Source organism: Carcharodon carcharias, chromosome 13 (assembly GCF_017639515.1).
Source record: "Carcharodon carcharias isolate sCarCar2 chromosome 13, sCarCar2.pri, whole genome shotgun sequence".
NCBI classification, from domain to species: domain Eukaryota; kingdom Metazoa; phylum Chordata; class Chondrichthyes; order Lamniformes; family Lamnidae; genus Carcharodon; species Carcharodon carcharias.
This window is the reverse complement of record NC_054479.1, coordinates 119,916,243-119,944,036: the sequence shown is the minus strand read 5'-3', so window position 1 is coordinate 119,944,036 and position 27,794 is coordinate 119,916,243. Positions and strand designations below refer to the sequence as shown.

General features: G+C 39.0%; 1 protein-coding gene across 1 annotated transcript in view; it reads left to right on the top strand.

Moving 5' to 3' along the window:
- reln (reelin) overlaps positions 1–27,794 on the top strand; it is a 373,827-nt gene that overhangs the window by 270,371 nt on the left and 75,662 nt on the right. Inside the window, exons 34-42 of the mRNA XM_041202329.1 lie at positions 2,831–2,989; positions 7,573–7,761; positions 8,044–8,317; positions 11,599–11,739; positions 18,171–18,348; positions 20,834–20,918; positions 24,467–24,649; positions 25,839–26,010; positions 26,890–26,992. Of these exons, the coding sequence (XP_041058263.1) occupies positions 2,831–2,989; positions 7,573–7,761; positions 8,044–8,317; positions 11,599–11,739; positions 18,171–18,348; positions 20,834–20,918; positions 24,467–24,649; positions 25,839–26,010; positions 26,890–26,992 (1,484 nt within the window). The remainder of the gene's footprint in view (positions 1–2,830; positions 2,990–7,572; positions 7,762–8,043; positions 8,318–11,598; positions 11,740–18,170; positions 18,349–20,833; positions 20,919–24,466; positions 24,650–25,838; positions 26,011–26,889; positions 26,993–27,794) is intronic.

The following is a 27,794-nucleotide window of genomic DNA, read 5'->3' as shown; positions in this document are numbered from 1 at the left end:
GGCAAGGACATAACCCGTGTCCACGTGGTTACTTCATTTTTCCATTGGGCATATGATTGGCGCTCAGAAAACACTGGTGTGTAATCATAGCCCGAAACACTACATTTTGATTCAGCCGGATTTTTTTTGAGTGACTCGAAACCATTCTGCTCATAAGGTTAACTCCAAATACAGTCTTTTGTCCAAAGAAAGCTTAGTTTCTAATCTTCTTGCTTACAAGCATGAACCAACCTCTGCTCCCACTATTAAGGACCAATAGTTCTTCAGAAATGAAGACCAAAACCAAGACAGACTCCATCAGAGAGTTTTATTACTTGTCATAAAACTCTTCCCAGACAGCACTAGTCAGCTGTTATCCCTTTGATAAAACTAAATAGGTACTTAGTTAAACAATCTAATAATTAGCAATTGAACTTCTTTAACTGTTCCCTTCCCTAACACTGGAAGCCAAGAAGAGTTCAGTGACCATCACTGGATTGCCTTTTGAAGGCCCACCATGATGTCCTCCACCCTCCACTCTGGCCATAGGAGGTCCAGCAACCTCACCACTCCTGCTTGGGAGGTGGTGGCAGTAGTGCTCAGTGCCAATTCAGTGCAAATGCCCCCTCACACACCCTGGGATACCTCCTTCCCCAAGCAAGCTCTAGCTCTTCAGCCAATGAAATACCATCCCAACCTTATGACTGGTCTGGCAGGTAGAGATCTGCCTGTGAGTCTTCCTAAAAGTGATGTGGTGCTGCCTGTGAAGCCTGGCACTGATGTCCGCAAGTGCTGCCTGAAGCAAGTTAGGCAAACAAACCTCGAAGTCCCAAGCGAAGTGCAACTCGCCAGGTGCACATTGTTTATGTACAGTTGTGAAACACATCAGCGTGCAGTCACACCGGCTTGCCCGGGTGATCCAGCGTGAGGGGATAATTCTAGCGAGTAGGACTTATAATGAGATGCTAAAGTATTGAAGTTAGGTCCCTGATGCGCAATGATGGGAAGCACGGCCTGCCATTGACAAAGAGTGGACAATCGCAAACTGGTCTCACGATGCCGTAAAACTGATTTTTAGCCTTCTCACCATATTGTCTGCTCATGTTGCCAATCACGCCTGCCGCCAACGGGAGTGGAAAATCCTGCCCAGTGAATGAGGAGCTGCTAAAGACATGTGAAAACATGAATGCTGGGTGACGAGGCAATGGAACAGACTAATGAAAGAAAGATGGAGAACCAATGAAATTGCTCCAGTCTTAACCATTATTTTAATTTCCCCATCAAGCTAAAGTGTCACAGCTAGAATAGGATTTGTAACATAGGACATTTTTTAAAAAATGCAGCATTTACAAGAAATTATTTAATTTCCTTTTCTGTGTTCAAAATGCTGCCAATGAGGTTTCCATAAAGAGACATGTGCCTTTTTAAGAAACCTGAGTTTTAAATTCATGTGAATTCACAGAGCCCTCACTCTCAGCTGAAACAACACAACAAGCTAGCAAATTGAAATTCTCAACATGAGTTTGTGTTTGCAACTTACAGGAATTGTTTTTTGTGATCGAAAGCAAGACTGTTCATTCACAGAGTACGCCAGGACCTGCTATTTGTAGAGCCCTTCCCTTCCAAACTCCTGTGTATCGATCAAAAAATTTCTCCAGACAAAAACCCTGAAATACTAACCAGATCTGTTTTTCTATAAAATGTCAAAAGCAAAGTAAGGCATGAACCCATCAGTCTTTCACTGAATTAACTCTGAAAATGAAATGCTGTATAGTATCACTAACTGATCTTTCTCACAGCAACAACTTTAAAAGGTCAGTTAAACAGATACTAAAAGCTGGTGAATGGGGGCTGGGACTTCAAGAGGAATCACTCACTGCATTTCTTTATACTTTATCATAGTTAGCTATATTAACTGGTTACTCTAGCTACAATTGATTCATCCAAGATCTCTGCACTCCTCCCAATTCTGGCTGCTTGAGTATCCCCTGATCTTAATTCCTGCACCTTTGGCAGCTGGGCCTTCAACATGCCTAGATCCTAAGCTCTGGAATTCCCTCCCTAAACCTCTCTATCTTTTTTTCCTCCGCCTTTAAGATGGTCCTTAAAACCTACCTCTTTGACCTCCTTGGTCATCTGCCTTATAATCTCGTTACGGGGCTCTGTCAAATGTTGTCTGCTAATGACCTGGTGAAACCCCTTGGACGTTTTACTTTGTTAAAGGTACTATATAAATACAAGCTGTTGTTATGTTTAACACAAACAACCAGGAAGCAAACAGGTCAGTATAAACAATGGGGAGTTCAAGAAGGACAGTGTGAAGTTTGTAGACAGTAAATGAATTGAAGTGTTGAGCCCTCACATATTTCTTTAAGCATAAATGTTTGTTAGTACTGACTACTGTTGCAGAATTATCTCCTAAAGAAGGAAAGACACAAATTAGATTAATAATTTATTTAGTTATGTATATATCTCTTTTTTATTTTCGTTGTAAAACCAACAGATGGCCAATAAAGTTATAAGTAACTCCTCCATATTTCACACAGAGACTAACTTATGTCAGTGTGCATGCAATAGGTAGATAAATAATTTCCTTATCTATCTGTTTGGCTCCTTGTAAGTAAATAAGTAAACAATTAAAAATGCTAACATTAATCACCCTGGTACAATCTATTACAATTTTCTTTCCCAAATTCTTTCATACCTCCACCAGCTCTACATGCTAGCTTTTCTCCTTACCCCTTGGAACAGAGTAATTTCTGACTCATTGTAAGCAATGCCATGGGATATCTGCCAATGTAAAACAAAATCCTGGGGTCTCTTGTGATCTTATTCCTTTCTCCAAATCTAGGAATTGTTGTGCAGTATACCAATGACAATGGAGTAACCTGGCATGTTCTGCGTGAGCTGGACTACATGTCTTTTCTGCAACCTCAAATAATAACAATTGAACTACTTCCAGAAGCCAAAACCATATCTACAGCATTTCGCTGGTGGCAGCCACAACATGGTAAGCTGTAAAACTACACTTTAGAATCAGAGTATTGTTTTATTGAAGCAGCAGACTCTTCATTGATAGTTCTGGCCAACTAGATATTATCTGATTTCAAGGTCTGATTTTAGGGTATGTTGTAATGAAATCAAGGAGGCTGTCCAACTAGATACCAAAGAATGCAAGGTTGAAATCAAAACCAATTGAAAATATTGGGTAACAGCATAGACAACATCAAATGACTGATGAGGCAAAAAAAAGCAATGTCATGAAGAAAAGCCACAAAAAGTCTTTTTTGGACATGACCCCTGTACCTTCATGTTGTCCTCATACAGCTAGAAATAATGCATGTTTGGAAGTAACTGCCCAAAAATAATCAATCTAGATAACACCATCAGCAGCAATCATGAACTTCAAGGTCAGGATTTTCTGGTCTTGTCCGCAGTGGGAATCGTTGCAGGTGGGACAGAAAATTTGACAAACTAGCCATTGACTTCGGATGGGAATTTCCAGTCCCACAGCAATGTTTATTTTTATTAAAATTGTTATCAAAATAAATAGAAATACTGTTGTAACCGCAATATTAAAGAGCCATTGTCTTTATGAGAAAGTCACTGTTAGCAATTTTTTTTCTTCTTTGGTGGTGAGGGAGGAAGAAAACACCTTTTTTGTCATATGCTGTAGCACCATGATGCACTTATTGTCCTTTACATTTTTAAGTAAATGAGAAAAATAAGTGCCTTTTTCACTAAGCCTGCCTCATAATAACACAGGCTGAGTGGCTTAACTCCTTGACTTTCACTTCAAAGCATATGTTTGATCTTAGATCAGATTGGTTTGTTGATTTCAGTTGCAAATGGTCTCATTGATTTAATCAGTAGGAATTCCATGTTCCATAAAGAATTGGTTTGTTCCATTGTGAGACATTATAGCAATTAACTAAAAACCGGTGGGTACATGCAAATAGCACTGTGCATATCTGTGGCCCGAATTAACAGATTCTTGTTTGCAATCCATAAAATTATCTACTTATTGATGAGAAATGACACAGTGGTTTCTACTGTTTTTAATTGGGTTTATTGCAGCAATTTCTTTTATTTGAAAAGTTGCACAATGTAATGCTTGATTTAATCTGGGGGAGAAAACATCTTAGAGCTTCCCAGATATTTAGTATTTGATACCTAGGGAAATGAATTTCTTCTATGCATTAGAGATAATGTGAATGTGCTAAATCTACACTGATTTGGTGTCTTAGCAGCAATGGGTGACTCACTTAATTTTTGCCCATGGGTTCTGATAAAGCTCCAGGAGATAATCTGGTTTAAGGTACATTCTTACAAAGAGATAATTAAACATTTTTTTAAAATTACGGATCACCAATTGAGGTAAATGTGCAATTTATTCATGTTTTCTACTCAAGCAACCTCCTATTAATGACCTAAAAACAGAAAATGCTGGAAAAATTCAGCAGGCCTGACAGCATCTGTGGAGAGAGAAACAGAGCTAATGTTTTGAGTCTGTATGACCCTTCTTCAAAGCTCAGTGACCATGACTGAATAATTCTCAATGTTGTTACGTGTTTCTGAGGCAGTGTCTACAATACCTATGTCTTAAGGAAAATGTAAATTCCTCACTTGCTCCAAGTTGACAACAGACTAAATATTGGCTCTTCAAACATTTGGGTTAGCCTTAAAATATGGCTTGTGGGTATCAATATCCAGCCTCCCCTGTACGTCTCCACGAACGGCCTAAACAAAGTGCAAGAGGCAACAACTTTGTAAGGCAGACGTAGTGTTGCTGAAACAATGATTCCAATGTTTAGAACTGTAGCAAGGCTGTTATATAGTATCTCACAGAGAGACTTGGCACAATAGTAGTGGTGAGCTTCAAGTTACACCAGATAGCTGGGGAGGTTGGAAGATCACAACAAGCCCTGGTGCTGAAGAAAGATGAGGAAACTGACCAAGAGGTAGGAGAATTAGAGTAGCCATTGGAAGAAGCAGCATGGGGTAAACAAGCTCTTACTAAAGAATTTCCTTCATATTTAATTGGCTATTTTCTCTCTACTTTTTCAAAAAACAACCCTTGTTACTACGTTTATCTAGAGAACGCTAATTTTTGAAAGCAAAGATTAAGTGCAAAGTGTGTGATTTTGACAGTCACTGAATATATAGCGTATATTTAATGTCACATGCTGCTGTGTTTCCACCTCATGCTATATGTGTGGATGGATGGTACAAGGTGAATAATTGTTGCAGAGGGGTCAAAATTGAGCCTTGGCCCTCATTTGTATTAAAGACACCAGTCAGACATTCCGCTGCAGCACCTTGATCAAGAACCGACCAAATCCTGCCAACTTTGACATCACCCACAGACAGGAGGAGAGCGAAGCTAGGGGCTGGTGGGTCCAGGCTGGCAGCAGTGCCCGGTATTTCTGTGCAGCCTGGAGAAACTCGTGCTCCTTCAGCTACCCCTGGAAAGTAACTATTGAAAAATTTTCTGGGCAGTCAGTACATGTACATCGCAAGCTCCTCCCATTAGTACAGCCATTTTAATCTGGGTCCTGAACTGATGTTAGGATTCTGATTCGCATATGCAGGGCACCTAACACCTCTATTATGTGCACCCTCTGAACATTTCAAAGTTGTCAGCTTCCAATTTGGTAGCCAGTACACTTCCAGGTGAGATTGGAGCTGGGTGATTGTGACCCAAAGTTAGATGCCATAACTGTTTTGTGGTTTGTATCGTGGCCTAATCTCTACCAGAAAGATTTCCCTTTACTCATGAGTAACTCTACTCTGACTCAGGCTGCTAACTTCGAAACTACTTTATTTACACTATATTCACTATTTACATGATGAGCTAATGGGTAAGCACCTCTCACTTGTGTACAGAATATTCCATCTGCTGTTCAGAGTCTCTAGCACGTGACAGCTGTTTATTAACCCATTGTACTATAAAGAAGTTCCTATCATTTGCCCAAAACATTGATGAAGCATTGTTGAATTTCTCTCCCAAAGTCTTTGAATCCTTCAATCCTGATTCATTAGAATCTGTAGCAAATATGAAAGAACAATTTGTCAGAGGTTTTTAAACCAAATCAGAAGTCATTCTTAGCAATGGAAATTTACCAATTATAGATATTTTTTATTGTTTATATTGTATTTATATTTTACTTCTAATAGTTGCCATTTTATATGCTTCATATTGTTCTTTGTTTGTAAATTAAGTTATAATAGTTTTACTATGTGCACCTGTTTGGTAATATTCACTATTTGAGGAAAAATTTGCTATGTGGTGCAAAATTGCACTCAATCTGGTAATTAATCAATCTGGGATAACTGATACCCCTCAAGAAGCAGTTCTGTAAGGAGAGAATAGAAAAACTATAGCTTCTGGATCATGGAAGAAAATTGTCCATCCACTTTTGATAACTGTAATTAGACCATTAAGAAAGGAAAATTCTAAAAAAATTCTATGCTCACACCTGTTAAGTCTGATCTGTCACCATGTAAAATTGTCATCTTTTGATGTTGGGCATCATGGTTGATCCTTCATTCTCTTGATACTTAATAATGTCTTAACTGAAATGTTAGATTAAGGATGTAAACACTGCAAGATTACTTAAATGCAATCTGCAGAGAAGTACTGAGATATAATATTTGTTCTGCACATTGGCCTTGGAATTTCCTGGTAGAAGGTTTTCAGTTAGCTTGAAGTAAGAATGCAAGAATCATTAGTCCTTCAGCAAGCACCATTAGTCACCAAAAACATGCAACTCGCTGTAAGTCAGATCTGCACTAATTCCTCCCTTTTCCACATCACTTAAAATGGAGAAGTACATCTCATTTTCTGTCACTACATAAAGTAATAAGATCCTTCTTTAAACTTGGAGATTAGATCACAGTTATAAACTAATCAAGCTTTCCTATTAGAGCCCATTTGAACTTAATTATATTATTGCCTTGTATCCTTGTTCTGCATTTAATCATTTTGTGCAGCAATATGGAAAATAGTTGTATTATTACAAACCAACTGAATATAGAAATCAGGAATTAGTGTTGCACGATTATTGCATGGACAGTTGAAGCTCATCAAGTTTCTCTTTTTTCTGCTTAAAATTGATCAAAGCTTCTTTTATAATAGCCAAGGGAAATCTAATAGTATAAGATTAGTGATGAGTGGGTCATTATTTTAACATTTTTAGTCAACTGGAGAGGGAGATGAAATTTCTTTGGGCATGAAATGTTTGCTACAGGAAAGATTTGAGGCAGAAATTCTCAAGGGAAGAATTAATAAACATTAAAAGCAATGAATGATAGGGTCATAGTATAACTGTGGGATTAATTTTGAATTACTGGAGCAAAGAGCTGGCACAGGCAGCAGGAGGCAAATATGCCCTTCTTGCTTCAATCTTCTACTAATTTTTAGCCTTGAATCTTTATTGCATATCGTGCTAGGGTGAAGAAAACATTGTTAATATTATGGCCTTTGTAACATTTTTAAAAATTTGATTCATTTGTGATCAGATTGTCAGGGTGTCATTTAATACATTTTGTGTCCCATCATATGCTCTAACTTTGATTTTTGTTTCTTTTTAGGAAAGCTCAGTGCACAGTGGGCCTTAGATGATGTCCTGATTGGAATGAACGATAGCTCCCTTCCTGATTTTCAGGATACGTTTGATGATTCCTCCGATTTGCAATCCAACTGGTATCGTATTCAAGGGGGAAAGGCAGACATGTTTTGCCTCTCAAAGGATACAGCACTGGTTTTTAATGCTAATATAGGTATATAGTTGAACAAAAATGCAAACATTACTTCCGAACAACTGCTCAGGACTTTTCAGAGCATAGTACCCCACTAACCTGTATTTGAAAATATTATCGACAATTACATCACAGAGTCAATAAAAAATTGTAATAAAAATCAATAAAATTAGCCCTATAGCCAACAGAGGAATGTTAGTCCACAATTTGTGAAAAATAATAAAATGTTTTCTTTAGATCCTCTCAACCTTCAAATACAAACTGTCTTTCATCTCTGATGCTTGTTACTCTTCTGATTTCTAGGCAAGCCCCGCTTTGCAGAAACTTGGGACTTCCATGTTACCCCCTCCACGTTCTTGCAGTTTGAGCTCAATCTAGGCTGTGGCATTCATTCTCCAGACTCCTATGGCATCCACCTGCAGTACTCCCTGAACACAGGCAAAGACTGGCACCTAGTGACAGAGGAATGTGTTCCTCCCAGCATTGGCTGCCTGCACTACGCAGAAAGCTCGGTCTACACCTCGCAGAGGTTCCAGAACTGGAAGCGTGTCACTGTCTACCTATCTCCAGGAACCATGTAAGTTTTTAGGAACATAGAAACAATTCTAGGTCTTTAAGCCCCTCAAGTCTGTCCCACCATACAGTTAGATCATGGCATAAGTATTTTAACTTCATCTACCAACCCTAATTTCATAAATCTTGATACTATTGCCTAACGAACATCCATCAATCTCAGTTTTGAAATTTTCAATTGACCCCCAGTCTCAATAGATTTTTGTGGGAGAGAGTTCCAGAGTTACACTATTCTTTGTGTGAAGAGGTGCTTCCTGGCATGACCCCTGACCAACCTAGCTCTAATTTTAAGGCTGTGCCCCTTGGTTTTGGACTCCCTCCATCTGAGGAAATTGTTTCTGTCTACCCTGTCAACTCATGTATTCATCTTAAACACTTCTAAATGATCATCTCATAATATTCTATATTCAGGAAAAAAAAGTTTATTCATTAATGTGATGTGAGCATCGCTGGCTAAGCCAGTGTTTATTGCCCATCCCTAATTGCCCTTGAGAAGGTGATGGCAAGCTGCCTTCTTGAACCGCTGCAATCCATGTGGTGTAGGTACACCCACAGTGCTGCTAGGGAGGGAGTTCCAGGATTCTGACCCAACAACGGTGAAGGAACAGCAATATATTTCCCAGTCAGGATAGTGAGTGGCTTGGAGGGAAACTTCCAGCTGGTGGTGTTCCCATGTGTCTACTGCCCTTGTCCTTCCAGATGGTAGCGGTCTATAATGTTCACCTTTCATTTATTGCTCTTAGCCCAGGTATCTTTCTGGTGAGTTTGCACTGCACCCACTCCAAGGCAAATATTTCCTTCCTGAGGTGCAGTGCCCAGTACTGAACACAGTGCTCCAGAACTCCCATCCTACCAGTTGGAGTACATTTTTTTTATTCATTCACAGGATGTGAATGGCTTGGCCAGCATTTATTGCCCATCCCTAGTTGCCTTTGAGAAGTTGGTGGTAAGTTGCCTTCCTGAGCTGCTGCAGTCCATATGGTGTAGGTATACCCACAGTGCTATTAGAAAGGGAGTTCCAGGATTTTGACCCAGCAACAGTGAAGGAATAGTGATATATTTCCAAGTCAGGATGGTGAGAGACTTGGAGGGGAACTTCCCAGTGGTGGTGTTCCCATGTGTCTGATGCCCTTGTCCTTCTAGATGGTTGAGGTTGAGCATTTGGAAGATGCTGTCGAAGAAGCCTCGGTGAATTCCTGCAGTGCATTTTGTTGATGGTACACACTGCTGCTACTGTGGGTCGGTGGTGGAGGGAGTGAATATTTGTGGATGTGGTGCCAATGAAGCAGGCTGCTTTGTCCTACTGTCCTGTCTACTATCTCCTCACCAGTTCCCCACTCCTGTCAGTAGGTTGCCACAAATTCCATGTGCTCTTATTTTTGTCAACAGTCTCTTATGTCTTCATGCCTCCCTTATCAATGTCTTCTGGAAGTCCATATAAATAATGTCCATAGGCACTCCCTTTTCTATCAAATTAGTTACTGGCTGAAAAAATTCATGACTTATTCTTTACAAATCCATGCTCTCTTCCTCTGATTAGTTCATATTTGTACAAATGCTCAGTCACTCTGTCCCTAATATCTAATTCTTGTAACTTCCTCACAAGAGATGTTAGACTAGTAGGTCTGTAATTTCCTAGTTTATCCCTCACATCCTTAAATAATGAAGTGACATTGGCAGTCTTCCAATTCAATGGGACAGTTCCTGAATAAATTTACTTTTAACATTGGAAGACTAATTCCTACTGTATAAGCCATGTGTGTTCAAGATGTTTAAAAGGACATTTTTGTTTCAGGAAGCAATTTTTAATGATGCTCAGTGGGTATAAAAACTGAGCCACACAGGAAGGTCTTAGGTTTGACCCTGGAGTATATTGAGCTAGTTGATTTTCCATTACCAGCACTATAATTGGCATTAGTATTCCTTAGGTAGAGAGAGAAACAGAAATTGTAAGTGTGCCTGTGTGGATATCAGGTAAAAATGGGATCACGCTGAACTGTGATGCACTGCATCGCCATCATGATTAAACAGTGTGGACGCTCAAGGGAAATACTTCCTGTTTGTACAGCAAAATTGTAAATCCATTTTCTGATGCATTTACAATTTTACTAGAAATAGTGAACAGAGGAAAACTTTCTTCTCTCCATCTAACCTCACACCTGAAGAATGGATACCCATATAACAGGACACAGCAAGTTACCAGCTTCAGTGGGGCATTGGGAGAAATATTGGAAACCAGATTTTAGTTTAAAAAAAACTCAAGGCAGTTCAAAATTGTGAGCAAGCAATTCATTTCTTTAGAAATTCTGAGTTGCTTTGTTGCTCTGGGTGAGCATCTGATATCAAAAGAATGATTGATAATATTGAAACCATTTCTCACATTTGCAGCATGACCTGCTAATCTCCAGTTCTAACCAGGAATTGTGTCCCTTCTACAATTTACGAAAGCTATCACCAAAGAGTAATTTCATACAAATAGATAATTTTTATTATGAAAATGTCACAAATTATTAATTATATAAAGGTAGAGTATACTCATGAAGCTTTGAAATGCACAGTTAAATATAAGGATCTTAAGCATTTGTTCCAATTATAATGAGTGTTCAGAAGCATTTTGGGCATTGGATTTGGATTCAAATGCAGCCCTTGATCTGCTCAATTTGGATTTACCAAAGTCAAACAAAAAGAAACACTGGAAATGAGGGAATAATATTATACAAGGAAAGATTGTGTAGAGTAGGTGCAATTTTAGATTGTGGAGCAAAGGATAAGTGTATCTTTAGATTGTTGAGTAGAGTACATGCATCTTTATATTGCTTGAGGACTGGATCCCTGAGATGTCTCTGGATCACCATAGAAACCAAACAGTCAGATCCTTTGAATCACTGCCCAAGGCAAGAGTACTGACTTCCATAATTATATCTCTAGGAGATAAGAAATTCTGCATTTGAACAAATATTGCAGATGACAGGTGAGAACAGTACAGTTGAATCTGTCCCAAATCCCCCAGCAGATGTTCTGTTTCAGATATGATGGTGATGTAATGCCTAGTAGTGCATTTGTTTACAGCTAGTGTTGGCCTTCACTCTTCTCCTCTTATCGTTGCCTTAATAATTTTTGTGCAAGAAAAAAGATTTTGCCAGAACAGTGCTTGTAAGACTGGATTCAGGTTTTATTGCTAATTTTAAATTGTCAATTTTCAACTTCTGGAAGTTGATAATGATCTTTTTAACTATTACCTTTCCATTTGATACTAATTTATTTACTCTGCCGTTGTGTAATTAGTTCTCCGAGGACCCGATTCAGATGGATTCAAATGGAATACTCTTATGGGACGGCTAACTGGGCTATTGATAATGTGATCCTTGCTTCAGCATGCCCCTGGATGTGTTCTGGTCATGGCATTTGTGACATGGGTCATTGTGTGTAAGTATGAAAATATTGATTCTATAATATTGTCACTCTTGTAAGCCAATAACATTTTTTACCTGCTGTCTGCAGCCTATTAAAATCCAATCAGATTCAAAATCAAGCCAGAAAAAGTTGAGAAATGTTTTCATTATGTTACGGATGAAACTTATCTTATTGTCTTTGGGAGGCTGGGAACTGCAACTCCAAATGTGCTTCGGGAATTTAGCACAAGTGTGGACTGGGAGCAGGTGGCACATGCTCAATCCGGTGATTTTTAGTTCTTCGGACTGAGGATGCGCCAGTGCGACTGCGTAAAAAGAAAATGGTGCGAAAACAGGGTCTGGGAGTGATGCACCATAATCGGAAAAGGGAGAGGGGATAGGGAGATGTCCCAAAGGGAGAGGGAACAAGGAGAGGTCCCATTTTAAAATAGAGGAGCAGAGCAAAAGGCTCCAAACAGATAAAGGACTGCGGTTGGCAGACTTTAATTGGTGAGGGCTCAAGAGAAGCCCTGGTGATCGAAGAGGGCTCAGGAGAAGCCCTGACGGTCAAAGAAGGCAGTAAAGGTTTGGTTGTTCTGTGCTGTGGACCATTGGAGGTGAAGGTAGCCCTTTGGAACAGTGGTATTCTGCTTGCCATGGCCAAAGAGCTGAAAATGTGCTTGTGAATTGGTGCTTGAGTGCAGACATGGGAATTCAGGGGAATAGAGCCTTGGGGGATAAGATTAAAACCCTGGGAGATGATCAGTCATTGAGGCAATTCGAAGTGGAGCAACTTTTGGAGGGAATTCCAAGGTGAGATCTTCGAAGGTGAAGACTGGAATTCCTCATGAGGAAGAAGGTGTTTCAACGAAAGTGGTTGACTCACAGTGTTTACTGAGGTCTGGGTGAGTTGTTGAGAAACCTGTGGAACCTGTCTTGGTTGCACCTACCATTTATTGTGCAGTGTGGTGTGTTCAACTAGAGTTTGCCTTTAATTCACATATACCTCATATTAACCCCGAATGTTAGAGCAGAAGATAGATTTCGTAAATTGTTTTATCTTTCTGACCTTGTGTAGTAAAGTGTATTTTTGTTTGTTCAGAACCTGTGGAATCTTGTGGCATTATTCTCTTAGCAAGTGTCTTGAATCTCAAACTTTGTCTACTTTAAACAAAAAATTGGATTGCACCAAAAAACTTGGGGGTCTGGTCCAGAATCATAATTATCATTCATTATACAGTTGACAAATGTATCTCATAATAAACTAATCCAAAAGAGCAGAAGTCACGAGTTAAAGTAACTCTGGCAGTTCATTATTGCTATTGAACAACAATTTGCTGCATCCGGCCTCAGTTATAAAGAAATGTTTTTGGTTGACAAGATTTTGGGATGATCTGCGTTAATGCTGGTCTGTCAAAGTTAAAAATGGCAGGATTATAGTCTGTTCCTAAGATAATTTGATTACTTTGTCTTTAGAAATTTTTCAGATCAGTTCTTAGCAAGGTATTTTGTCACAAACCAATAATTAGAAATATAGTGATTGATCCAAAACTCAAACTGTGGTTGTAATTTTTAAAAGAAAATGATGTATGGTTACATTTCCGCTTTTTGCTCAAGTTTAGAAGGTTTTTTTCCACATTTTGAATTGCAATTGCGCATTAGTAAAATGGAGGTAGGTTTAACTTTTGCCAATAGTATTAGCCAGATGATAACGGATTGGCTGCCTGTTTATACACCACTTCCAAGGGAGGTTTGTACATGAGAATTGCAATATAAATGTTATGCACAGAAAAACCAACAAGATGGGACAACTATAGGCATACACAGTGTCATGGGAAGCCGATTACAGCCTCAAATTACTCACGAGCATATTAACCTTTTAAGGAAGACTTGTGTTTTTAAAGAAATACAAGCAAGATGCTGAGCAAAAGATGGATGATAATGTAAAGTGATTACTTTCTGGAAAATTCCTATGTGGATTATGCTGACAGACCTCTCCTGAGAGAACATGGAATGGCACACATGAAAAGGTGTCATGGCCTTCTTCAAGCAGAGACGCTTGAAAGGGAGATAAGAAAGATGCAAAAAACTGAACTTTAATCTCCTGTGGTTGCGGAGACATAAGACTGATTTGCACGTCTCAGCAGTCACCCAAAAATCCATCTCCTGTTGATTTATATCTCAAAATGTGTAAATTGTTTTGATATGAATGCAAGATGACTATTTCCTCTCCTGGAATACACAGAAAGAAAATGGGGTAAAAAGCTAGCTGCAGAGCAGTGTAGTGTGTGCTGGTGTGTTGTGAGATTGACAGCACAGGATTACCAACTAGTCATTCCTGCAGTTGCAGGCAAAGTCTCTCTTTGTTGCTGGAGGCAAGGCTCAGCAAAAGCCACCAATCAAAGGACAGCCTCTTCGGCTATCCTGCATAACCAAGTATCTCCAAACCAACTGCAAAATTGCCAAAGTCAGCTCTACCAGAATCACCCAATTCAACAGCCGCAATGTACCGCCATCTACACCTTATGGACAAGCCAAAGACTGATTTGAATTTTTTTTTAACTTTTATTTGGAGTCCTAACTTCCCATTTCTGATCTGTGTGTATGTGTGTTGAATTTTTATTATCTTTAGGTTTTGGTAACTAATAAACTTACTCTTTCTTTGATTCAAGAAAGCCTAGTTAAATTGGCTCCTTCCAAAAGTAAATACATTTGGACTGGGAAAGGGTATCCCTTTTAAGTTAACCTTGTTGCGAACAACCGAGAAGGTTGAATAAAGAAGGGGAGCTAGCTCATTCCTCTTCACCTGGGAGTGTAACAAAATTGGGGTCCCGTTCAGGAAGTTAACAAATTTGGGGACCTCACCTAAGGACCAGTCATAACAATAGTTAAGAGAGTTAAATACTAAGCGTTCATGTATGATTTTCCATTTGGTAAGTTCATTTGGTTTAATTGCCTCACTGGATCCTGATTGTTCAGCATTTTATTTCTGTTATTAAAAAGGATATTAGGATAAGTTTTATATTTACCAAGCTCGCTTCTTTAGATGAACAGTGAGACAGCAAAACTCAAAGAAGCTAGGAGCAGTGGCTGCCCTGGAGCTTGGTGCATTCAGTTCCTAAAGGCTTTATGAACACTGAATTATTGAATGCTTTTGGGAACAGAATGGATAAAAGGCAGACTTTTAATTGATGCTTTTCTGGGAGCAAGTCTCACTTCAACTTTGTTAAAGTGTCAGGAGAGGCAACAGCAGGTATAACGAACTGCACTCTCCAAACCCAGGGGTTTACTGTTTGGCTGGAATATAACAATGGAAAAATAAATAACCCTCCTGGCTATTTATGTGACATTTACATTTCTGACTGAACATGTATAACCTGTATCATATTTATTATATTCTATATAATTGGAACTAGCTTTGGTTGACGTTCTTTCAGATTTGTGTCAGAGACCTTATTAGAAATATATTTGCGAAATTGGTGACCAAATCCAACAATGGAAACTTGTGCATGAGCTTCTCCAGTTTGGGCAGTCCAGTGAGATACTTGAACATGAGTATGAATACAGTAAACTGTTGGAATAAATGTTCCCCCTCTCTGTTGGCTTTTAATGTTTTTCAAGCTCCTAAATGTATGGTTCTGCAGGAGGTGCTGTTGGTAGTAGAATGTTGTGCTAGAGGAGTAGAAGCTATACTCTGCATATATCCTATTCTATACTTTACACTGTGTGAGACAATGGGTGACATCTTTCAACTTGATGAACACAAATGAAAGGGTATCTTCTGATGGGTACAGACAGGGAATGAGAAGTAGGCTGGTGTTTGAGGAATAGAAAATGTACACAAAAACATAAGGTTATATAAAAGCTGAACATAGTGTAGGTTATATACAGGCAATAATTTTCAGCTGCAATCTAATCTCAGTTGCTTGGGTTTTAGTATATTAGTTTATAATGTTGTTTTAGCGGCTCAATCTGACTGATGCTTTGCAATCATGTACAATAGCTACCAATCTCTATTGAGTGACATTGAAGGTTTTTTTTACAATAGAGTTCTGTGTTTAGAATGTGTTTGGAATATATTTACAAAGTATTAGATGATTGTTACAAATTCAGGTCCATTGAAGTTATTTCCTTGGGTTTATGGGTATCAGGCACTCCTTTAAATGGTCTCATTGTTTGAGTGTTATAGAAATTTATTCTCACTACTTTATGTCTAATTGTATGATATCTCTGGAACATGTTTCTGGGTAGATTGATTTTGCCTCCTACATTCCACTGGCCTCTGGGAGGAGGAAAGCCATAGGATCTGCCAGGTTTTACTACCCTGAGAAATGGCAGCCTCAGACAGGTCTGTTCCAGCCATTGCCTTTCCACTGGGCCTTGTATCAGTGTTCCTGTTGATTTCTGGGAGGGAGGGTCCAATAGCAGATATCAAATTCAGAAAGTCCCATGAGATAGAAAGCAAATCCAAGCCTCAATAACCTGGAATCTGTTGCACAGGTTACTGTCTATTCTGTTTCCCACTGTCACCAGGGCAGTAGCCCATGCTTCTGTGGAGGAGGAGGAATCGACTGGTCTCCGGTCACTTTTAATTTGGGGCTTTCTTTAGATTCCAGTGAAGCTGCAACACTCGAGTTAATATCTACCGCAAGGAAATAAACTTCCCAAGGTAGCTACTAATAAGAACTGTTGGTTGCTGAACGTCCTTGGAGATATACAGGTGATGCAGTCTTATTTTAAGGTGATAACCCATGGGTTCTGAGTTTGAAACCATAGCAGTATTCTCCTCAATCTCCGCTAAGAAGGAGACATTTCCTTAACAGAAATCCATCTCTCTGGCTCCCTCACACTCCATGAATCCAAATCAACTCATTGTATGGAGTTTCATTGCCAAATAAGGTTTAGCCCCTTCCTCGCAACGGCAGTATTGAGTAACACCATGGGACATCAATCTGACTGAAGATTACATTTCTTAACGGGATTTCCAACTGGAGTTAGGCAGTGAATAATTCTCAGGGGCAACCACTCCAGCTCTTCTCTGGCAAGCTGGACCAAATGGGCTCTTCCTATGAAGTGTGGTTTAATTTCATCTATTTTTCTGAGCAGGGTAGCCGTGCATTAGTATAGGATCATATAAGTTGACTCATGGGAGAAAAACAGTGACACAGACTTGATGAACCCAATGACCTGTTTATAAATTATACAATTCTAAGTGAAAGACTAAGGGCTATTGTGCCTGTCAGCACAAAGTTGAAAAAAACAGCATTGGACAAGGTAAATCATTTTAAAAAGAAAACTAATTCTTGGGATGTGGGAATTCCAAGGGCATTGTCCTTGAAATGATGGTGGTGATAATGGACTTTCTTCCTAACCTGCTGCTGTCTCTGGTGAAGGCATTTTCATAGTGCTATTACATAGAGAATTTCAGAATTTTGACCCAATGACAATGAAGGAATGGTAATATATGTCTGAGTTGGGATGTTGTGTGACTTGCAGTTGGTGGTGTTCCCATGCACCTGCTGCCCTTGTCCTTTAAGGTGGTGGAGTTTGCAAGTTTGGGAGGTGAAACCTCGGCAGATTGCTGCAGTGCAGCCTGTGGCTAGCACGTGGTGCTTCAGTGGCAGAGGTGGTGAATGTTTAAGGATGGGGCACTGATCTAATGGACTGCTTTGTCCTCAATGTTGTCAAACTTCTTGCATGTTGTTGGAGCTGCGCACATCCAGACAAGTAGAAAGTTTTCAATCACGTTCCTGACTTGTGCCTTGTGGGTGGTGGAGAAGCTATGGGGAGTCAGGAAATAAGACACTTGCAACAGAATATTTAAGCTCTGACCTGCTTTTGTAGCCACAGTATTTATATGGCTGGTCCCATTGAGTTTCCAGTCAATAGTGACACTCCATCCTGTTGATGTTGATGTTGATGGATTTGGCCATGTTAATGCCATTGAGTGTCACAGGATTAGATTTTCTCTTGCTGCAGATGGACGTTGCCTGACAATCGGGTGATGTGAATGCTGCTTGATACGTATCAGTCAAATATAATGGTTGGGTGGTTTCAGGCTTAGGTTTCGAAATTCTGTAGATCAGGAGAAGTGTAATGTCACGTGAAAGGGAATGACTGGCTGCTTTATTTGTTTGCTTCAGAGATAATAGGATTTCAACTGTTCTGAAAATCTGTTTTGATTTAAATTATTCATCATTTAACGTGGTGTGGGGGTAAGGAAGCTTCTGTTTGTTGACAGCAGCATTTAGCCTGAGTAAAAAACTGGAACACCAGAGAACATTTTTGATCCTTGGAGTATGAGTACACGAATTGAATAATCTCCTACATTATACAGCAAATAATGACAGATATCTGGCTGTTACATTTGTTGCACTGATTTTTTCCCACTTTGGATTGCATGGTGAGTCTCAAACTTGCAGTATTTCACTGCATTTACTGACTGGCCTTTTCTTTTACTTTCAGGTGTGACAGTGGCTTTGGAGGACGTAACTGTGTGCCCTTTCTTCCATTGCCATCAATTCTCAAAGACGACTTTAATGAAAAACCACACCCTGACCTTTGGCCTGAAGTTCTTGGAGCAGAGCGAGGGAACTTGGACGGGGAAATCATCAAATCTGGAACAGCTCTAGTCTTTAAAGGGGTTAGGAATTTGTTATTGATACACTCACAGTGATTGAAGGTGTTTAAACAAAGATACAGGCCCATTGTACAAATGTGTGTTAACGGTGGGGCCTTCTGTGGAACTTCATGGAGACCACAGTCACAATTTCATGGTATGCACTGCTGGCAAGCGAGGCTCCTTACTAGATGCACAATATTGTGACCTCAGCCTGTGTACGTTCTGCAAGTACAATAGTTTCAATCTTTTAATCTGCATTGCTGGGATTGACCAGAATTAATCTCTTCACGCCTTGTTGCCAAGTATCATTTATATTGTAGCATATCATGCTAAAGTTATTTACCAATTAAACTTCTCCCATTATTGGGAGCTGATAGATTTTGCACAGCACCATGATGTTCGGGAGAGCTGAGAAGCTGAGACTGCTGTATTTACATTTACATGCTGCATCAACATCCTCTTAAGAACGTAATATCTTATCCTCTCACTTCTTTGTGTTAGTTGAGTACCACCTGGGTCAATTCCTCATCTGTACTGCCTGTGTTAATGCAATGAATCTAGTTGGACTGGTGGGTGTACGTGATAGGGTGGTGACAGAGTGGAGAACTTTCTGCTGGCTTTTGAAAATGTTGCCCTCTCTCTGTCTCTCTGGGTGGAATTGTCCCAGACCCGTGGAGTCTGATTTAAGACCAGGAGCAGAATCAGAAATTTGGATCTTAGCACCCCAACACTGTCTTACCAAATACAGCAAACTTGGAAGTTAAAAGCATTGAATCCCTTCACTTTTAATTTAAATTTTCAAATGGCAAAATAAATTATTTTGATTGGATTAAGATAGAAGCTAAATTAAAGATAAACAAACTTTCAAAATATATTTATTTTAAAAATATGTGGAATTTTTTAACATTCTGGAGAAATTTGACATTCTATGTATGTGAAATTAGCTTCTCAGAACCAGTGAATGTGTTTAGCAGTAATTATGAAGTTAGCATGCTGTTAAAAATCCAGTTACACCTCATTCATCAAGGAATAACTTTTTCAAGGGTTTGTATAGCAAGACTAACAAGCTAAGAGTGAATTTTCTCCATTAGTTCATAGATTTCCCATTAATTGCAGTCTGAGGGAACCTCAAAAGCTCACCCTCTGGAAAAGCATCAAACCACTGATAGCAATTTCCAGATTTCCACATTATTCTGCGCATGTGCAGAAATGTGCATCCAGTAATTGTTGTCGGCTTCAATGGCGTAATGACAGTGAACGCTGACAATTTCGCTATCATTACCACCACAAAATCCAGGCCATTAATGTGTCTCGAAACAGCTGGAAGTTGTTCTGGTGGAGGCATCAAAAGAAAGTTGTCCTCCTCACACATGAATAAACAAGAATTGCCTGTCAACGTATTGCATAATTTTAAATAAATGTATATCTTGTGCAGTTCTGTAGAGTTAATACATTCTGAACTGATTTGAACTCAACTGGATTTATTTCGGTTCATCAGCATGCTGCCTCACAGCAGTGTTTACCAGATAACAGTCTAAATCTGCACTGTACTTCACCTTATGACAAAGAAGCTTTTGTTAATACAGTATTTGTACTCGCAGACCTGTTAACTTCATCCAAAGAGAACCAAACAGGTCTAAATTTCATTGTAATTTTCACAAATGATCCAAAGTCACCTAGAAAAGAAAACTAATTTTATACATATACTATACTCCAGTGCTGTCATGATGCCGACAAGTCTGCAATGTCAGCTCCCTCTCGAATATCAATGTAAGCTGTTATTTTATCTGCTCTGTTTCTGCTGAATTTCCTCTTAATAAAAAATTCTCTCAATAGATTATTATTCATTTGCAGCTTTTGTTCCTTAATGGTACAAAAAGCCATTGTCCACATTAGCATGATATACTTTTGGTAGATCCTAGCAATGGTGTTATTTTGTACTAATCCATGTCATGTGTCTGCCCCAAAAGACATAAGACACAATCACTCTTTTAAAGACTTCTGGTGTGATATAACATAGTTTAACTGCCTCGACACTCTCAACAATGGTGCCTATAGTATTGCTATAAATAATATCTCCATTTATCATGGTCCTTTTGACCATAAGTAGAATGACAATAACATGAAGAAAATGAAGTATAATCCTTTGTGGGCTCCAGCAACATTTGTGCCAAGAGTTATATTTAAAAGGTAATAAAATTACTTTCTTTTCGTTTGTTTAATTGGCACAGAGCAGATGTATTATGTTAATACTCTTAACACACTGCACAGTGTGTTATTGGACACACTTGAGAATCTGTTTCCTTCAACATCTAAATATAGCTGAGTTAATTAAGATAGCTGTTCATGTCCAATTATTTGTAGTTTTTGTGAAACAACCAACACAATCTCAAAATCATTTCTAAATTGCACTTTGCAGGAATGCCATTAGCAATTTTCATGCTCTTTGTACTATGTACAATCTCATTGGTTCAACCCACTCACTTATGCTCTTTGTTTCCTGCAGGAGGGACTCAGGATGCTGGTTTCCAGGGACCTGGAGTGCACAAGCACTTTGTATATTCAATTCTCATTCAAGTTCATTGCAAAAGGTGTGTTTCTTTTCTTTTCCTTTCCCCAGCAAGCAATACAGGCCAGCTGCCCCTGGATGCAGATCGGATGTGGCAAAAGGGGATGCTGAGTGCCAAGGCAGCCTGATTAATAGGCCCACCTTGGTTCTCTGGGAGTTCCCAGTTGTTCTGTTAAATATTTAGGCCCTTTAGGCCTCACCTCGCACCCACTCCTTATGCCCATACATGCCAACCCATGCCCTCTCATCCACCCCATGGCCTCTTATAGCCCCTATGCAAACTTAGTGCCAATTCATGACCTTCACTCACCCTCATGGCCCCTTATAGCCCCATGCCAACTCTTGCCAACATAGTGCCATCTCATGCCAACCCATGCCTCCACGCACCCCCATGGCTCCTTATAGCCCCCACCCTTTGCCCTTACACCCTTCTTATCAATTCACCCAATATCCAGCATAGTTAGACCTTGGGAGCCATGCTGAGGTGAAATAAAATAATGGTTTAAATATCTATTACAGACTTAACTATATAAACAACACTCTCATTCATGAAAGCCCATTTAATAGGTTGAAATCTTCTCAAGTACTTAATCCTTTATGAAAACAAACATTTGTATTCATAACCCCACATCAAAGACAGCTAATCCTTTAATAACCTCTCTTGAGCTGTCAACTAAACTGTGAACTTAGTTCCCCCACCCCACCGTGATAATGATAGGTTGTGGAAAGCAGCCAAATAGTAATAATGCTATAATGATAGGACTTGGGGCTATGTCAACAAATGGCTATTGAAACCTCAAGCATTGTCTTTTTCAATTTACAGACAAAGACAGGCAGTTTTTTTCAACTTTTAAAAGTCAGGCTATTTAAATAACTTGACAGCTTGACAGTTCTACAGAAATTATCCACCCTTCACAAGCATTTACATCTACTTTAAAAATCTTCAATTCACATACTGCGGATAAGGCCCTTGTTCTGGCAAAAATGGGGTCTGTTTGAATTCAGCATTAAGTTAAAATAGCCCTGCCAAGTTCAGGTTTCCCACATGTGTGAGTCCTGTCCCATCTCCGTTTTTCCTCCCACCATCCCCACCCGCCCCTTCCCCTCCTGCTAAATATGGGATCTACTGGAAATATGGGTGGGACAGGACCCAGGTCCCACCTACCATTTTTAAATGTCTCCGGAGTCTCCACAACTCTGCAAAAATTGAGGTTGCAGTGTGTGTCAGTTGGAACATTTACAGTTCATCTTGCAGAGATAAAAACAAGAACAATGGCAAATGTTGTAAAATATGTATAATAAATACATGAAATGGAGCAGAAAGTGTAGGATATGCACAGCAGATCAATGAACATCTGAAAGGGAAAGACAGGTTAATGCTTTGAGTGAGACCCTTGACCAATTCTGGTTGCTGTTGTAACTCAAAGGAAAGTTAAAAGGTTCCACTCTAAAAGAGTATTTTCCTCACCAATTTCTGTCCTGTCTTGAAGCCATTGACTATTTGCAGGGCTAATGTGGCACTGACACAAGTTGCATTCCTGTACCTCACTTAAGTGTCTATCTCCCACATGTAACCTATACAACATTATGCTAATCAATTGTGGAGGTCATGGCAGTCAAGCCCAAAGGCCCCACTCATACCATCATAAATGAATCAGGAACAGCAACACCAGCCGATTTCATTTCCCCCTCCTCCCAGGCTATAATATCCATTTTGTGGTGCAGTGGCATGGGGAGCTGGTGCTTATGTAGTATCAGAAAGGCAGGATGTAGTTTTGCATTCCTGATCTTTTACCTGATGAGTTCCTGAGTTGGGGCTGACAGAGAAGCGTTAAGCAAGAATTGGGCATAGCCTCACAGGGAGGTTGAGGCAGAGGATAAAGTTTGATGGCAGCTTACTCCAGGCTGCTCCCTTACAGATCCTGGTGACTTGATCAAGGCCAGCACTGATAGCAGATTCCTATAACTGTTCCTATGACTAAGGCACAATAAAAGGTAACTTCAAAGAGGGTGAAGAGGGAAAGTTAAAGTTTACATGACAGTGCTGAGCACATATGGCTATGAATAAAAGAAAATGCCCAACGGCATCCTCTGCAGTAATAGCAGGAGACATCTAAGAGCATCCAGGAAATTCTGTGTGAATTCTGGAGTAAATATTGAAACTGTTATAGTGACAAGCAAGTTAAAATGACAGAAGAATCATTTCAGCTGATAAAAAATTCAGCATTTGAACTACTGAGCGGGTTTATTTATGATAACACATGGACACCGTTCATATCATTAGTCCTTAAGAGAAAAGGAAGCATTCATCTTGAGTGCATGTTTGAAAACAAGTTAGTGGATTTTTTCGCCTCTGGGTAGAAGGAATGCTACCTCAAGGATTGCACACAGTTACTCCAAAGTGCTACCAACAATTAATGCAATGTTTATGTAGAATTTGGATTAACACAGTCAGAATGTAGCTCACCAGTTTTAATTACATTTAAGAGCTAGGGATTCAGACAGTCTCAACAATGGTGGATTATTGTTATTCTGTGTTTATATTTAAATAAAGATCAAACTGAAATTCTATTATTTGTGCAATTTCTAGATACAGAATCAAAAAGTGGAGAAATGTATTATGTCTGTTTCTATTACTTCACACATCATTAAATTCCATTCACAATTTGAAATGTTCTTATACATTTCCAACAGTTTGCAGTTGTACTTAATAACGCGAATATAATCATTCTTTTGCCCCTGTTTTTATTGTATTTTGGCCGTCTTTCGATGCCTCCCACTCCTACAATGGACAAGGATGATTTGATGATGTCCTTGTGGGACTATGCCTATCCTTGGCTCAACCTTTTTCCTTTGCCATACAGTCTAATTCAGGAGAGCACTGTGTGGGAAATTGCAGAACCCTAATTTGGAGGAACTTGGAGATGTGACTGCCCAAGTCTCAGAATTGTTGGCCTGGTACCTTGACGGGCAACATTGCTAATAGGTTCAGTGGGTAGGGAAGAACTAGCACCTTTATGTTGTGTTTACTCTACCCAGGATTGATATACGAACAAGCTATTCCATCTCACATATATACTGGGAGGCAAGGAAGTTCCTTTCATTTCGTGGTGCCGAGTTTCAGTGTGACATGCACATCAAGGTTTCTAAAGCCAGTTGCTGATGATGCAAAGTTGTAGGATTCTAGAATATGTCTCAAGGCATCTTGCTGTGTGAAGTATATGCCCTCACCATTAGGCTACTTGAGTTTATAAACAAGCATCATGCAAATTCCGTGATGCAGGGAGTGAAGTGGTCAGGTTGGTTAGCATATCATGAAGTCCTTCAAAAGCCAGTCTCCTGCATTTGCAAATTACGCATGTGGCAAGCTTCCTCAGCTCTCTGTGGGACTTTTCAATAGGGGAACCACTGACATTTCATGGCATGCAAACTAAGATTAGACAAATATTTTTAAAGTGAAAATAATTTAGTTTCTGTGATATTTTCCAAGTAGTCTTATTACCAAATGTGCCTTTGACTGAATTATTTTAATGACAATTTTATTGTTCTCAATCCTGTGCTTTGACTCAGGTGCCCCTGATCGGTCACATTCTGTTCTTCTACAATATTCTATCAATGGTGGCATTACCTGGCATTTGATGGATGAATTCTACTTCCCTCAGACAACAGAGGTCCTCTTTATTAATGTTCCCTTACCACAAACAGCCCAGACCAATGCAACTAGATTCCGCCTCTGGCAACCCCACAACGAAGGTAACAAGCTGGAATTATGTTTAGACTTATGTCATTCTTAAATAGCTTCTGGGGTCCATTGGAGAGTTTAGTTTGCATTTTTAATGTAAATTAATTCAATCATTTTGTTAAAAGCTTACAAAATCAATGTTGATTTCCAGGATGCAAATACATATTTCATTTGTACTATACTACATAATATGTATGTTTTATGGCTGGGGTTAAACACATGGAAGGAAGACAATCTTATGCTACTAATGAAGCTTTTAGTGCATTTTACCCTTGCTGTCATCATTAAATGATCTGAGGTTAGGAAACAGCACAGGCAGATGCAGAGTAAAGCTCACCTGATTCTGCCCCCCTGTTGTCAGCACCAACCTCAGAAAACCATCCTGTGACATTACTGTTTCTTACTCCAGTGACCCATCTGAAATCAGAAATTAATGTTGTATGGAATTGTATGCTGAAACTGTGTAATTCTTCACTGAAGAGCATGAAGACATTGCACATCAGACTCAACTCAGCTCTCCATCCATTCATGCATAAAATTGGCAAGACCCTGTGCAAAATAGGCATTTATAATATAACCCTATTATAACACCTTCAGAGCCAGAAAACAACTAATAGTTGTATCAGCAGCAGTGTAACTTTCTAACTAGTCAGCCCCTCATTTCTTCCAGTGCTAAAAGGCAGATGAACCACTTTCTCAATTCAATAAATAATGTTAACTTTATTTTATATCTGATTTCCAGATTCTTCTACTGTCATTGAAAATGATAAAGCTCAATATTGCGGTTTGATTCTGTGTAAAAAAAAAATCTTGACCACTGATTAAAATTAAGCAAGATTATTTAAAGCAGCACCAATTTTTATTATTTAATCTTTTCTATCTTTATTCTTTGATTGTAATGGTTATTATGTACAATGATAAACTATTTGAATGTTGGATTGGAAGTAAATCCAGACTTTTTATCAGCATTTAAGATTCTTTACGAAAATACTGAATGAAATGGCCTTATTTTATTTTTATGGTAATCCAAACTATAACAAGTTTGATGATTGGTAATAGATTTAATTATGCTTCAACACACAATTGCAAACTTGTGCAGAATTAAAATTGGATTTCTAATTATGTTGCACAATAAGCAGTTTGTTTGACTGTTGAGAAACTGAAGCCAAATTCATTCTGATTTTCTGTTCAACGACAAAGGGAAAAAGGAAGAAATCTGGATCATCGATGACCTCATTATTGATGGGAACAATCAGAAAAATCCTGGCGTTTTGTTAGATGCATTTGACTTTGGGCCCAAAGAAGGCAACTGGTTCTTTTATCCTGGTGGCAACATTGGCCTCTATTGTCCTTATGTATCAAAAGGAGCCACGTAAGAATAAGAGCTTTTCCTGTGGATGAAGATATTGGTCTGTAACTATGTACAATAATAAAAATGTTCTAATAATCTGATGCCCAGGTCCTAAACTCTGGAATTTCATCCCTAAACCTTTCCACCTCTCCAGCTCTCTCTCCTCCTTTAAGAAGCTTTTTGAACCTACCTCTTTGACCAAACTTTTGGTTATCTACCCTAATATCTCCTTATGTAGCTTGGTATCAAATTTTGTCAGATTACACTCCTGTAAAGTGCCATGAGATGTTTTACTATGTTAAAGGTGGTATATAAATGCAAGTTGTTATTGTTGATGATTAAGGTTATTTTATTTAATGTGACTATTCCAAAATTGTCATTCAGCATAACACCCTTCACAAAAAGTGAAATTTTCAGCAGAATATATCTAATTACTAAATGATTTGGTGTATGTTGGGTCACTATGGAATAGGAAAAGCAATTGTGCTGAACACCAGAGAACTGTCACATGATGGTAGACACTTTGGTCTAGAAATACATCAGCCTTTTCACAGGCTGCTTTTAAAATTTGCTGGCAGCTGGCCACAGACTATATCAAGTATTCTCAGGCACTTAGCAATTAAAACAGTGGCCCTTACAGGGACCTCCTGAAAGGCAAATTGTAATCTTTTTTTTACTTACTGTATTGTGAAATAATGAGGAGGAGAAGTGTTCTGGCTCCACATTTAAAAAATTATTTTTAGTGCTGAAGAGGATTGTTATAGCATTGCTTCCTTCGTTTTGCACTATATTATATATTCTCAATCAACGTCTCATAGCGGCTGTGCCCTCTATGTATAGATTCAATTTATTTGTTAACGTGCAGCTTTGATATTTTGGAATTGTTTTCCCATTACCCAGGGAGGAAGATTCTGCCATAGTCTTCGTGTCAAATGTAGTTGGGGAGCATTCCATCACTACACGCGATCTAGATGTTAATGAGAATACCATTGTTCAATTTGAGGTAACAACAGTTTAATATATTTACATCTGCTTCAGGTTGTTAAATTCACCATTTTTTACCACATCACACAACTTTCAGGATACGACCACACAGAGAGAACATCGAGAGAAATCATGGCCTTGAAATTCAGCCGTGCAAAGCCCATTTTGTGAGCACTGAGCACATTATTTAAATTAAGGTCCTGGGTGTCATGCTGGAGAAGTTTCCAATTTACCAACCCCCCCAGCACTTCACTTGCCTCATGCAGAACTCGCACAGAGCAACGGTGGCTAATCCCAAAGAGGGACAGAATAGAACTAGTAGCTAAAGTAATCTCTGTTCGTTATTCTGGACTCACTATGATATTTTATCTACTTTGCCAGAGCAAATGAAATGCACTGAAGACATAGGGAACAAAGAGATCCGCTTTTCAGAGCAACCAGAAACGGAACCCAAAAATATCTAGAATAAAATGAATGAACCAAAAAAGAGGCATTAGTCCGTTTAAAATAGGCCAGTTAACACCTGTCTTGAAAAGATTAACAAACAAATGAAGCATCGTTCTGCTATAATTATCAATTGTTATTTATAGGCTTAAGCGGATACATTTGTAACACTAGATACAATGAATAATGAATACTACGCATAAACGTATAAACATATATTTGATCTTGGTAACAACACAGTTGGAAGAGATTTAATAATGAAAGAAGTAATCTGAGGGAGGCAAAAGCTCCTCTAAATATTCTAATTCATATTTGTTGAATCAAAACCTTGTTCACTCCAATTGAAAAAAGTTTGAGAGCAATTGTTCAAAGCTCAC